A 13,288-nucleotide genomic window follows, 5' to 3' on the forward strand; every position below is an offset into this window, starting at 1 on the left:
GTTAATATCTTTCCTCATTATTGCGTTAATTTCCTCTTTAACCAGTAATGCAACTCCACCGCCTTTTCCTTTTTGTCTGTCCTTCCTAAATACTGAATACCCCTGGATGTTCAGTTCCCATCCCTGGTCACCCTGCAGCCATGTCTCCGTAATCCCGGCTATATCATACCTGTTTACATCTATTTGCATGGTTAATTCATCCACTTTATTGCGAATGCTCCTCACGTTAAGGCACAAAGCCTTAAGGCTTGTCTTTTTAACATTACTTGTCCCGTTCCCACTATTTTTCACTGAGGCCCTGTTTGATTCTTGCCCTTGATTTCCCTGCCTATCACTTTTCTTATTCCCCTTTCTGTCTTTTCTTCTTGTCCTTAATTCTCCCTCCTCTGACTCCTTGTATAGGTTCCCATTCCCCTGCCATTTTAGTTGAAACCCTCCCCAACCAGTCTAGCAAATGTTCCCCCTGGGACATCAGTCCCGGTCCTGCCCAGGTGCAACCCGTCCAGTTTGTACCTCCCCCAGAACCGGCCTCAATGTCCCAGGAATCTGAAACCCTCCCCCTCACACCATCTCTTAAGCCTCATATTCATCTAATATATCCTGCTATTTCTACTCTGACTAGCACATGGCACTGGTAGTAATCCTGAGATCACTACCTTTGAGGTCCTACTTTTCAACTTACTTCCTAACTCCCTAAATTCTGCTTTTAGGAACTCACCACTTTTTTTACCTGTGTCGTTCATACCAATGTGTACCATGACCACTGGCTGTTCACCCTCCTCCTTCAGAATGTCCTCTAGCTGACCCTAGCGCCAGGGAGGCAACATACCATCCTGGAGTCTTGTTTACGGCCACAGAAATGCCTATCTATTCCCCTTACAATTGAATCCCCTATAACTATTACATTCCCACATTTGTAACTCCTCCCCTGTGCAGCAGAGCCAATTGTGGTGTAATGAATTTGGCTGTTGTTGCTTTCCCCTGAGAGGCCATTCCCTTCAACAGTATCCAAAGCGGTATATCTGTTTTGCAAGGGAAAAGCCACAGGAGATTCCTACACTGCCTGCCTAGTCCTCTTGCTCTGCCTGGTGGTCACCCATTTTTTTTTTTTTTTTTGTAAAAATATACTTTATTCATAAAATATCTTCAATCACATTCAAAACCATTTCAAAAACAACATTACAAGGGTACAATCCAGGTTAAACTTTTACAAAATGTATCACCAGGTGCATCAGTACAAACAGTATTACAATCATTTACAGCCTTTCATTTCCTTCCTGCCTGTGGACTCTTAGCCTGTGGTGTGACCACCTCTCTTTACGTGCTATCCATGATACTCTTCTCTACTCTATACTCTACTCTTAAGGTAGCAGTGGATAGATTCTCGACTAACAAGGGAGTCAAAGGTTAGCGGGGTTAGATGGAATGTGGAATTGAGGCCACAAACAGATCAGCCATGATCTTATTGAATGGCGGAGAAGGCTCGAGAGCTAAATGGCCTGCTGCTCCTAATTTGTATATTCATATATTCGTATGAACAGGATGTGACCCTAAACAGCTGTTTGTATTGCTTGAAATAGCCTGTCCCCTTTGTACAGTTTAAGCAAAATTGATGTCAACGGTAATGGAAAGCTTTTGGCACCATTTGTCCAATATAGCTAGCTGCCTGGGATAGTCAGAGCTGGTGTATGTGGTAGGAACTGTATCTAAAGTGGGAACAAGTGATTTAAAATCACAGTGTGATAATAGTAACTAATGTACCAGTACATTTTTTAATGAATTTCCTTTGTCTGAAATTTAAACAGAAGTGTTATTCCAGTTGTTAAAGTGGTGGACAGGAATCTTACAAGATTAGCGCATTATGGAATAGTGGGAAAGCGTGAATATGAATACACTGGAAGCCAATTATATAGCTCATTTACTACTCTGACTGAGGTCATGTAACTCAGTAAAGTGCAGTAATTGAATCTGGGAGCTCCCAAGTGTGTATAGCTCAATATTGCACCATTCAATGGATTCTGGGCCATGCAGGATGGGAATTATTTACTTGCAGAATCTCAATGCACTTCTAGTTCATTTCTATGTGTTGTCCAGATAGTGTCTGAATTTGTAGATAGCTCATCTAGTACTCTGGAGAGTGTAATCTACTTCATTTTTCTTTTCAACAGTGACTCCTCTCCATAATTTTCCTACAATCTTTTGTTTCTGTGGTGGATTATTGACGTGCAAGAGGTTGAATCATCCAAAAATGTTACACATTGTACCAGACTCGAACATACAAATAGAGTTCACAATTTTTTTTTAATTCATTCATGGGATGTGGGCATCGCTGGCCAGGTCAGCGTTTATTTCCCATCTCTAATTGCCCTTGAGAAGGCAGTGGTGAGCTGCCCTCTTGAGCTGCTGCAATCAATTATTTTATTTTGATTGAAGTTTTTTGTAGTGTTTTGATGCAACTGAGTAGCTTGCTGGACCATTTCAGAAGGTAGTTAAGACTCAGCCACATTGCTATGGGTCTGGAGTTGTTTCAAGTTCAATGATTGCAGTGCTTTCTCAATGAGAGTTTTTATTAAACTGATGTAAAATGTCAGCTTGCAGAGAGATTGATGCATGGCAGAGGTCACATGACTTCGGCACGCCAGCTAGGACATATAGTACTGTTGCATTTCAAAACCCAAACAAGTTACGTAGAGGCCAGGCTGGATAAGAATGGCTGATTTCCTTTCCTAAAGTCCATCAGTGAACTAAATGGGTTTTTATGACAATCTAGTAGTCACCATTACTGATGATAACTCTTTTACTCCAGATCTATTTAATTTGAATTCCCCAGCTATCATTGTGGTCTTCGAACTAGTCAAGGTCATTAGTCGAGGTCTCTAGATTACAGATCTAGTAATACAATCATTCTGTTGCTATACTGTACAATTTGCATGAGGAAAAGTGTGACATGATGACAATCTGTGTGTAACAACGCATTGCTATCAACAAGTGAATCCAGAAGTAGCACAGCCAACTCTGAGTTGGATTACACTTGGATCAGGATTTCTATGCAACATTACCAAATTAAAATGTTACATGGCTAACTTCAAGCCAATATTTGAACATGAATTTGACTCTCTGGAATGCAGGGTAAAAATGGCCAATCACAATGTAATCATAATGCAAACTTCAACACAGTCGAAATTATTTTAGGGGCAGTGATCCATTTGCTTTAAACAGGATAAAGTTTCTGTTGTAGTGTAGAGAGGCATTTGATATAAACATACTAGGTGTTCAAAATGTCACAGTACAAGGAGTAATTTCCATCCCTAGGCATTTTTAAGACTGAATTTGATTTCGGAATAACTGGCTGTCGTACCTGATTCCCAATCAGGAAACATAACTCTGAATCCTGATTTGGAACAAGGACTTTTATCATTTTTGGCCGATATGGCTCAGTGTTTCTCTCCAGGCTTTAAGAATGTGTTCAATAGTTTAACAATTGCTTTTGTTCCTCAGGTTCAGACGACCACCATGTGTATCTCAGTCAGCCTGAGTGGTTTTGTGGTGCTGGGCTGCCTCTTTGCGCCAAAGGTGCACATTATTGTGTTTCAGCCACAGAAGAATGTGACCAGCCACAGACTCACCATGAACAGGTTCAGTGTCAGCGGAACTGTCACTAGTCACTCACACTGTAAGTAAAAACGGGGTGAATCCTGTGGGTTTTTCTATTCTTCACCCATACCATCTGCAGAAGAGCCTTTGAAACCCTGAAAAAAAACACATACCCCCTCCCTATCAATTTGAAACGTGACACCACAATATCATCAGTAAGTTAAATGTTTTCCAAAAGAAAGGAATTTTCTTTCTCTTTGTTTCAGTGGGGTTATATTTCTCTACCCCGTCCTATTCCCACACACGCGTGGCAAATGCAGGTTTTAAATCCTTGGCCAGAATTTTATGCCCCACCCACCCTGCCCAGGAGTGGCAGGCAGGCGGGGTGGTGTAAAATCGGGTAGGATGGCAGGCTTGGCATTTGGTCAGTGGTGAGATGGGTGGCCTGCCTGCCCTTGAGCCAACTGAAGCCCTTAAGTGATCAATTAATGGCCACTTAAGGGTCTCTTCCCTCCGCTGCTGGAATTTTACCAGTGTGGGGTGGTAATGCCACATGATGAGGCTGCCAGGTAAACCCTTGGTTGGGCACCTGTGCCTAATGGAGGCCACTGCCCTCCCCCAATCATGTTTGCTGCTTGAAACCCCCCCCACCCCCGCCTCCCAATCACCAGCCCCCTCTCGCAAGAGCCTGCCTGTCTCCAGCATGACCGTCCCGCTTAACTCCTAGTCGGCCTCCTGCTCCCGGTGGCCATACTGAGGATGGAGAGCTGCCGGTCATCTGATTGGCCAGCAACTCTTGGAGGCAGAGCAACCTCCCTCATGAGGGCAGAAATCACAACCTCAGGACATTACCTGCTGTAAAACCTGATCAAGGCTTCCCAGTCCGGCAGAGGCATAGAATCTCCCCAATACTGAAAACAGCCCCGATATTTCAAATCCTTTCTCCTCCTACTGCAATTTCTCATAACAGGCATCATCCTCATGAACCTGCACAGTATCTTTCCATTGCCCCAGAATCCTTGGATTTAAAATTGCACATAGTACTCCAGCTATGGTCTAAGGCTTTATATAGGTTCACCATTGCGTCAAACGTTTATAATCCATACCTTTTAACATAGAATCCAATATTCTAGTATTTATAGCCTTATCTACTTGAGGTACTGTTTTTAATATCTTGGGAACTTGAACCCAGGCTGGATTTTACCCCCTCTGGCATATTTGAAGACGGGGGCGGGGTACTTGTAAAATAAAGTAGGTGGCCTTCCCACCCCCAACCTGTCTCCTAGTCTCCTACATTATGGTGGCACCAGGCAGCCTGCCCACTGGCCCTGAGGCCTCTTGAGGCTCATGAGTGGCCAATTAATGGCCTCTTAAGGGTCTCATTCTACCTCCGCCACTATTTTACATGGAGCAGGGGGAAGCAGAGGCAAGGCGGGCAGCACAGCAGCTTTCACTAAGCGGGCTGCTGTCGGGAACCCTCTTTGTAGGGTCCTCTAACCCCAAGACCACACCCCCACCTTCACCCCTCTTGCTGGGGACTGGCAGCCAGGCCTGTCTAAAACCCTAGACTTACGTTGAAGGCCGGGCACCATCGCTTCTTCTTCTTGGACCTGGTTGGCGACTGTTTGATCCTGGCACTGCTGGGACTACAGGTTGGCCAGCAGCTCTCTAGGATGGGGCCTCCTCCCAGATGAGAATGGAAATCCCACTCTGAAATAATTAAAGCTACTCCCAGCCTAATATTGCTGCGGGGCAGCCGGGTTTCGATTGGGCGAGCTAACAACCGACTTTTCAGTTGGCGGGTCAGGGAATACCACTTAAAATCAAACCCCCCAAATTTCTCTACTCCCCTACATCACACAACTATTCCTGACGTATAGTAATAACCAAAATATCCATTTATTGACACTGAATTCCATTTGCCACTCTTTTTGCCCACTTCACCATCCCCTTGCAGCATCCTTCAGTACTCTAAATGATTTACTATGCCGCCTGTTTCAATGTTGTCTCTGAATTTGGATACCACTCCCTGTAGCCCTACATCCAAATCATTGATGCACACAGTGAACAGAAGTGACCCCAGAACAGATCCTGTGGAATAGCACCACCAATTCCCCTCGTTCTGAGGAAGGCAATTCCACTCAATCAACTCAAGCATCTACCAATACCCTTATGCTTCATCATCACCATATCCAACTGTTTCCTAAATGATTTGGCCTTTTACCTCTACCTCCACAAATCCATTCTATACATTGGTCACTCGTTGTGTCAAGAGATATCAGTCTTAAATTTGCCTCCAACATTCCTCCCTCATCTGATTGTTGTGGTTTAGTTCAGGGATGAAGCCATCTTTCAACAGACACTGATTGACTTGTATATTTTCTGGTTTTGCTATTGAGTTAGTAGGCATTTTAAGAATGTTTTTTCCTTTCAAATATTAGAAAATGTCGCATATATTAAGGAACAATAAGTGACTTTCCTTTTTCCACATCCAACTATTTGATAGCGATACCAGAAAAACTGGAGACATTCAAGAATAAATTAAGCTTTTAGATTAAGTTCCATCAAGCATTAGATGAAAGGCAATCTTACTTTGGTTTCTCCACTATTTGGCTTTTAGATATCGATCATTTCATACTAAAATGTCTTTGTTTCTTGTTTTAACCTAGGTAATACTAATATCATTTCATACAGTTATCATACAGTTCATAGTGTTGTAATCACTAGCATTGAACTAGGTGATAACTTAACACTCACCCTGCAATTACCAGCTTGAAAAGGTAAGGGAAGTTGGGAGGATAATAGCAGCAAATTTTAATACTTCAGTGTAAACATATTGAGGATCAATTGGTGGTTTTCCCCAGCAATTTGAAAGATTTTACCTTAACATTGTTGCTATTGACCTAAAAACTATTTCTTTCCTACAAATATTCCTCAATAGAATCTGCTTCATATCAGCATTGTAAATGGCTATTGCTCATAGAACATTTTTCAAAAGCATTACAATATTATCCAGGATGGTGACTATTTTGACTCCTATAACTTTATCAGAACACATTGGATTTTAAACAAAATTCCTTAAAATTTGAATGATGTAGGTAAGTAGCTCAGGGGCACAACACCCGTCTGAAATTCTTTCCTAATATTAGAAAAAAACAAATGTGTTCGTGATGTCATTAAAGTAGAGATGGAAATATTAGACAGCCTATTTGCATGCTAGTAACCATGGATTAATTTTAAGATCAAAGCAAAATACTGCAGATGCTGGAGATCTGAAATAAAAACAGAAAGAGCTGGAAAAACCAGGTAGATCTGGCAGCATCTGTGGACAGAGAAATAGAGTTAACACTTTTAATCCAAAGAAGAGTCATATTGGACTCAAAGCGTTAACTCTGTTCTTTCTCCACAGATGCTGTGGGACCCGATTAAGGCCACACTATTGTGAAACTATTTTTAAAAGTCGACGAAAAGTCTATTTAGTTAGAATCATGGAAGGTTTCGGGCACAGAAAGAGGCCACTTGGTCCATTGTGTCTGCGTCGGCCAAAAAATGATTCACCCAGCCTCATCCCGCTTCCCAGCATTTAGTCTGTAGCCCTGCAGGTTCTGACACTTGAGGTGCATATCCAGACACCTTTTAAATGAGTTGAGGGTTTCTGCCTCCACTACCCTTTCAGACAGAGAGTTCCAGACCCCCCAGAACTCTCAGGATGAAAACTGTTTGTTTTCCTCATCCCCTCTAATCTTTCTACCAATCACTTTAAATCTATGTCCCCTAGTCACTGACCTTTTTTGCTAAAGTAAATAGGCCCTTCCCATCCATTCTATCCAGGCCCATCACAATTGTGTACATCTCAATCAATTTTCCCCTCAGCCTCCTCTGTTCCAAGGAGAACAATCCCAGCCTATCCAATCTTTCCTCATTGCTGCAATTTTCCAGGTCTGGCAACATCCTTGTGAATCTCCTCTGTACCCTCTCTAGTGCAATTACGTCCTTTCTGTAATGATGTGACCAGAACTGCACACAGTACTCAAGTTGTGGCCAAACTAATGTTTTAAATAGTTCCAGCGTAACCTCCCTGCTCTTATATTCTATACCGCGGCTAATAAATGTAAGGATTCCATGTGCTGCCTTAACCACCTCTCGACCTGTCCTGCTACCTTCAGGGATCTGCGGACTTTCACTCTAAGATCCCTCACTTCCTCTACAGCTCTCAGTATTCTCCCATTCATTGTGCAATCCTTTGCCTTGTTTGGCCTCCCCAAATACATCACTTCACATTTCTCTGGGTTGAATTCCATTTGCCACTTTTCTGCCCAGCTGACAGTCCATTGATATCTTCCTGCAGTCTACAGCTTCCCTTCTCACTATCGACCACCCGGCCAATTCTCTTTAGTATTTTTTTAAGTTCTCACAATGAAGTAGTCACTTCCACAAAGGTATTTTGTGAATAAAAAGAGATTGTTTTTTTAACCTCCCTATGTCACCCTGTATTAACATTACCAATGGAAGTCATTTTTTTTTTTTGTAAAAATATACTTTATTCATAAAATATCTTCAATCACATTCCAAACCATTTCAAAAACAACATTACAAGGGTACAATCCAGGTTAAACTTTTACAAAATGTATCACCAGGTGCATCAGTACAAACAATATTACAATCATTTACAGCCTTTCATTTTGATCTGTACAGCCCGAGGGGCTCTAAACAGTTCCCAGTCTCTCGGTGCGCTGTGGTAGAAAGGTCTAAAAATATGGAACGCTTCACGAATTTGCGTGTCATCCTTGCGCAGGGGCCATGCTAATCTTCTCTGTATCGTTCCAATTTTAGTGTATGTGCTGCCGAAGCGAGCACAACAGATTTTTTTTTTTTTTTTTGAGAGGAGGAAGTCTGGTATATTGAGGAGATATGTATTTTGACCATTAGTTTGTTGAAAGTCTGGAGCTGTGCTCAGCACCGTTTGGTTAGAATGGGGAAACTTGGCCAGTATTCGCACCCTTAATCACTCCTCCTGGAAAATGCCCGACTGTGCACTTGGGGGTGAGGATGGGATTGGACACATCTGTGATGTCGAACAGCCTTCTGATTGGCTCACATCAAGAAACCAAATGGCGGAAGGCTCTTGGTGCCTGGGGAACCGTACAACAACGAGAACCAGTTCCTTCAGAGGAAAGGGGAGAAAACAGCAGAGGAAATATATTTGATTTGGATGATTTTCTTTCTACATTTCAAAGGGCATTTGGAGTAACCTGCCATGATACTCTTGCTTTGCAGCATCTGCCAGTGCTCATTATGTTCCCACTGTTTGCAATGGAAGAGAAATTCTAGACTCAACCACATCATCTTTGTGAAGTTGTTTCCTAATTCTGCTGTCAAACTGTCGTACTGTTCAGAACCGCACGCATCGTGCGTTATGGTGAACCAGTAACTTGTTTTGTAGAAACAGCGTATTAAATTATTTTTAAGGGCTGTAAATAACTAATAGTACTCTTGTTTTTTTCTGGTTAATCGTATTTTATCCTGTAAATAACTATTATTTACATACATTGTTATAAACTGTTTACTTAGGGCAAGTACTATACGAAATATGGCAAACTGGCTATTATAAAGTTTTGAGGTTTTATTACCATCCTTAATGTATTTACACTAGAATGCAGAGTAATTTTTATGTATATACAAATCGTTACATTATGTAACTTATGGTTCTAACAGCACAAGACAATATGAAAACTTCATTGTAAAATAAACTGAATAAAAATCTAACTACTGATGGAACTGATTTAATACTCAGTGTTGATTTAACTGATTTCACACTCAGTACTCTTCTTTATGCAGCAGCTTTCCCCTCAATGGATTTGTCTGAGATTTTTATAAGACCCAGTAGAAGTCATTCCAAAGCTATTCCTCGCTTTTCTGCCTAACCACTTGTCTGTAAATAAAGATGATGTTAAATAACTCAAGGGGTGATTTTTCCTTTAAGTGTCTTGCAACCCGTCTTGGTCATATACAATAAACAGCTATTTGTTTGGCAATTCTGTTATTTTCTAATTTAATACCTTAAATTATTTTATTATAATGATGAATGCAGCAGCAAATATCTTTTGCAAAGTAGAAAGGTGATAGATTGGTGGAGAATCTTCTAAAGTAGATTAAAATAAACTGGTTAAGCCAAAGGATATAATAGATTCTTCTTTGTTGAATTAAGATGGAAAGAAGTGGCAAACAGATTCAGTTTCCATGTTGTTATTTTCCATAGTTATTTTGTAACCACTGCATCACTAACAATGCCAACTTTCCAACACCATTAAATCTGAAGTCCCCCCGATGATCCATCCATGACTTCCCTCTTCTCCTCGTTTTCATGCAGCGTTTTGGGAACATCCTCTATAGTGGTGGGTCAGTTTCTGCATGGTGCCACCTAGTTCTACCTCTCTACCACCTCTTTCAACCCTTCCAGTAGCTCTGGTGATCAGACTGCTCTTGGATAAGTCATAACTTACTCAAACTAAAACCAAAATGCCTTTGAACAAAGGAACAACCCCACCACACCCACCTACCCCAACCCAAAGAAGGCTGCAGGCAAACCTGGGCCATCTTCCTGCATGGAAGGTCCCTGCCTCTGCCGCTGGTTGAATGCCGGGAGCAGTGGCATGAGGCGCTTAAGTGGCCACTTAAACACCTCAGTTGGCCTCAGGATGGGAAGGCTGAGCGCAAACTTCCCGCCCTGGACTTAATTGGGAAGGAGGCGGAAATAGGGTTGCCAACTGTGATTAAGTGTATTCCTGGAGGTTTGATCATGACTTGCCCCCACATTCTTGCCATTAGTCGGCCAACACATCCATCCTTGTGACACACTGCCTTCCTTACACCAGTTGGAAAGCAAAAAGATTCATTAACCAATTGGACGATACTTAACTGTCAGCCAAACACCCTTTTTTCCCCCATTTGATCAATATTTTTATATCTGGTAAGGAGAAATGTTCAACAAAAATTACAAAAAAAAAATATTTTTTAATGTCCTGATGGTTTTTCTCCAGCGTTGTACACAGCAGTGTCCTGGAGATTGATCACCAGTTCTTGGGGACTCCAGGCCAATCCTGACGGGTTGGCAACCCTAGGCAGGAAGGCAGTGAGATCTGCACTTCGCACCCTCTCCCCCCTTCACAGCTGCACCCCCCCACCACCACCTCGCCTTGCCTCACCTCCAAACTCACCCAGCGGTGGAGGGGCATTAAATTCTGCCGCTCACCTCTCTGACTAGCCTTTTGGTGTGTCCCCCTCCTCCTCCTGATCTTTCCTTCTTCAGCGCAGCAACCAATCCTTTTCCTCACACCTCTGTGAAGCCGCAAGGGGCAGGATGAATGCAAGCCATTGATGTACACAAACCATATTAATTGCAAAGGGCTGGGTGCACAACACAACCTTACCCTGATGGCTTGAATAGCGCCTTTACCCACAGACCCATCGGGGGTGGCAAATTCCACCAATAGCACTGCCCTTAATTCTGACAGCTGAGCAACTGCTTTCATGAAATTGCAGATTGCAGAAAATTTGGAAGTACATCCATACCCCGTTGTAAGTCGTTTTGGAGGCGAGGTGGTGGTGGGAGGGGTGGGCAGCTGTGCTCGAGTGGGAGGGTGCGAAATGGAGATCTCACTGCCCTCCCACCAAGGGTTGCCAACCCTCCAGGAATTGGCGATTAATCTCCAGGACACCGCTTTCACCAATCCTGGAGAAAAATCATCGGGACATTAAAAAACATTTTTTTTTAATCATTTTCTTTGAACATAGCATAGTTTTGTTATTAAGTAGCTAGCAAATTACTCTTGATTCTCTTCCCCGTGCCTAGGGTCACATGAGGCACATGCGGTCACCTGTGTCTTTAAGTAGGTTTTCCTGGACTGGGCTCTTGGCCTATCATCAGGGGCTATAGCCTGCCCTCCGCATCATGCATGGCTGACCAGGAGATTCTCCTGCCATAGGCAGATTGGAAGGAAGTAGAACACACCGCCCATGGCCATCAAGTCCTGGGGTGGGACTCAAAGCCAGAGTTTCTGGTTCAGAGGCAGGGATGCTACCCACTGCAGCACAAGATGCCAAGCAAATTACTACCCATTTATTTATTATAAGCACTACATACGTCGTTATAAAGTATCTGGAAACTGAGTGGAAATTCTTTTTTGTAACCTTCCGCATACAGTTGCTGGGTGAATCAATGAAAGGGCAGTTTCCCCATTCTCGTGAGATTTCGGCTCAGGTTTTAGTCTCTCTGGCCCACTCTGGAACATGATGTTGAATGACATCGCCCTTGCACTTTAACAATTCCTCTCTCCCTCCATCCCCTCGCTCCCAGGCTTCACCCTGAGCCCACACTAGACCCCCCAGCCTCTGTTCGTCCTGCCAAGAGCAAAGAACAGGGTGGGTTGGATCAGCACCAAAAGCCCTGCATGTTCCAGAGCAGCAGTGGCGCTGGCAGAGGAGGGGCACACGGACACTCAGACGCTCACATCGCGCACGTCTCCAGCTTGAAGAGCGGAGCCCTGGGCGGATGACCAGGAGCCCGGTAGCCGCCGGTCAAGCAAAGTTGCTGCAAGGAAAGCCAGCACTGACCAGAGCTCCCATTACCTGGACAGCGGTCACTGGCTCCTCAAGAAGAAGAGGCCAGGAAGCTGTCCAGTAATGGAGGGGGAGGAGATCAATACCCTGGTCAGCAGTATGTCTAGGAGCAGTGATCAATGACTTGTTAACAGTAGATGCAATTCTTTTTTACTGTGGTCAATGCCAGTGAATGTGACTGGAGCCTGGCTCTGAGCCAGCTCACTGTGAACAGGGGTGGGGGGGCGACCTTGGCTTGTTTTTTGAGCAATCAGGAAAAACGAAACATGTCTGGCAGGAGAATGGGGACCTGAGGGTAAATTCAGTAAAATCAAAAATGGAAAGCAGAGGAAACAAAGGTGAGAAAATAAAAAACGAGTTTGGCAGTGCTTAAGAGTATCTGCTTTAATGCTAGGAGTACAGTATATAAAGCAGACGAGCTGAGGGTACAGATGGAAATGTGGCAGTATGATATCATAGCTATTACAGAAACATGGCTTAAAGAGGGACCAGAATGGCAGCTCAACATTCCTGGTCACGGGGTTCTCAGACGAGATAGAGAAGGGGTTAAAAAAAGAAGGGGGGTGGGCAATTTTGGTCAAAGAAACAATTACACCTGTGAGAAGGGATGACATGTTAGAAGGATCATCAAATGAGGCCATATGGATTGAGCTAAAGGAACAAAAAAAGGGCAGTCACACTGGGAGTGTACTATGGACCCCCAAACAGTCAGAGGGAGTTAGAAGAGCAAATACATAGGCAAATCTCTCAGAAGTGCAAAAACAATAGGGCAGTAATAGTGGGGGATTTTTATTACCCCAATATTAACTGGGCTAGTTTTGGTGTGAAAGGAATGGAGGAAACAGAATTCTTGAGGTGCATTCAGGAGAAGTATTTTTTGGCTAGTATGTGGCAAGTCCAACAAGAGAGGGTGTGGTTCTGGATTTAGTTTTAGGAAATGAAGCTGGGCAGATGGAAGGAGTGACAGTGGGAGAACGTTTTGGTGGCAGTGATCAAAATTCGGTTTGTTTTAACATAATTATGGAAAGGGACGAAGATAGAACAGGAGTTAAAATTCTAAATTGGGACAAGGCCA

At 43.2% G+C, this 13,288-nt stretch overlaps 1 protein-coding gene and 1 non-coding gene across 2 annotated transcripts in view; one reads left to right on the plus strand and one right to left on the minus strand.

Annotated features, from left to right (window-relative positions):
- The window catches only part of grm3 (glutamate receptor, metabotropic 3), a 191,305-nt gene extending 181,924 nt beyond the window's left edge, over positions 1-9,381 (plus strand). The window contains exons 5-6 of the mRNA XM_078552902.1: positions 3,499-3,673; positions 8,872-9,381. Of these exons, the coding sequence (XP_078409028.1) occupies positions 3,499-3,673; positions 8,872-8,948 (252 nt within the window). The 3' untranslated portion in view covers positions 8,949-9,381. The remainder of the gene's footprint in view (positions 1-3,498; positions 3,674-8,871) is intronic.
- On the minus strand, positions 8,345-8,451 carry LOC144688176 (U6 spliceosomal RNA). The gene has a single exon (XR_013578369.1). It is a non-coding gene; the product is annotated as a U6 spliceosomal RNA (small nuclear RNA).
- Positions 9,382-13,288: the final 3,907 nt, after the last annotated feature.

Source organism: Cetorhinus maximus, chromosome 12 (assembly GCF_964194155.1).
Source record: "Cetorhinus maximus chromosome 12, sCetMax3.hap1.1, whole genome shotgun sequence".
Lineage (NCBI taxonomy): Eukaryota > Metazoa > Chordata > Chondrichthyes > Lamniformes > Cetorhinidae > Cetorhinus > Cetorhinus maximus.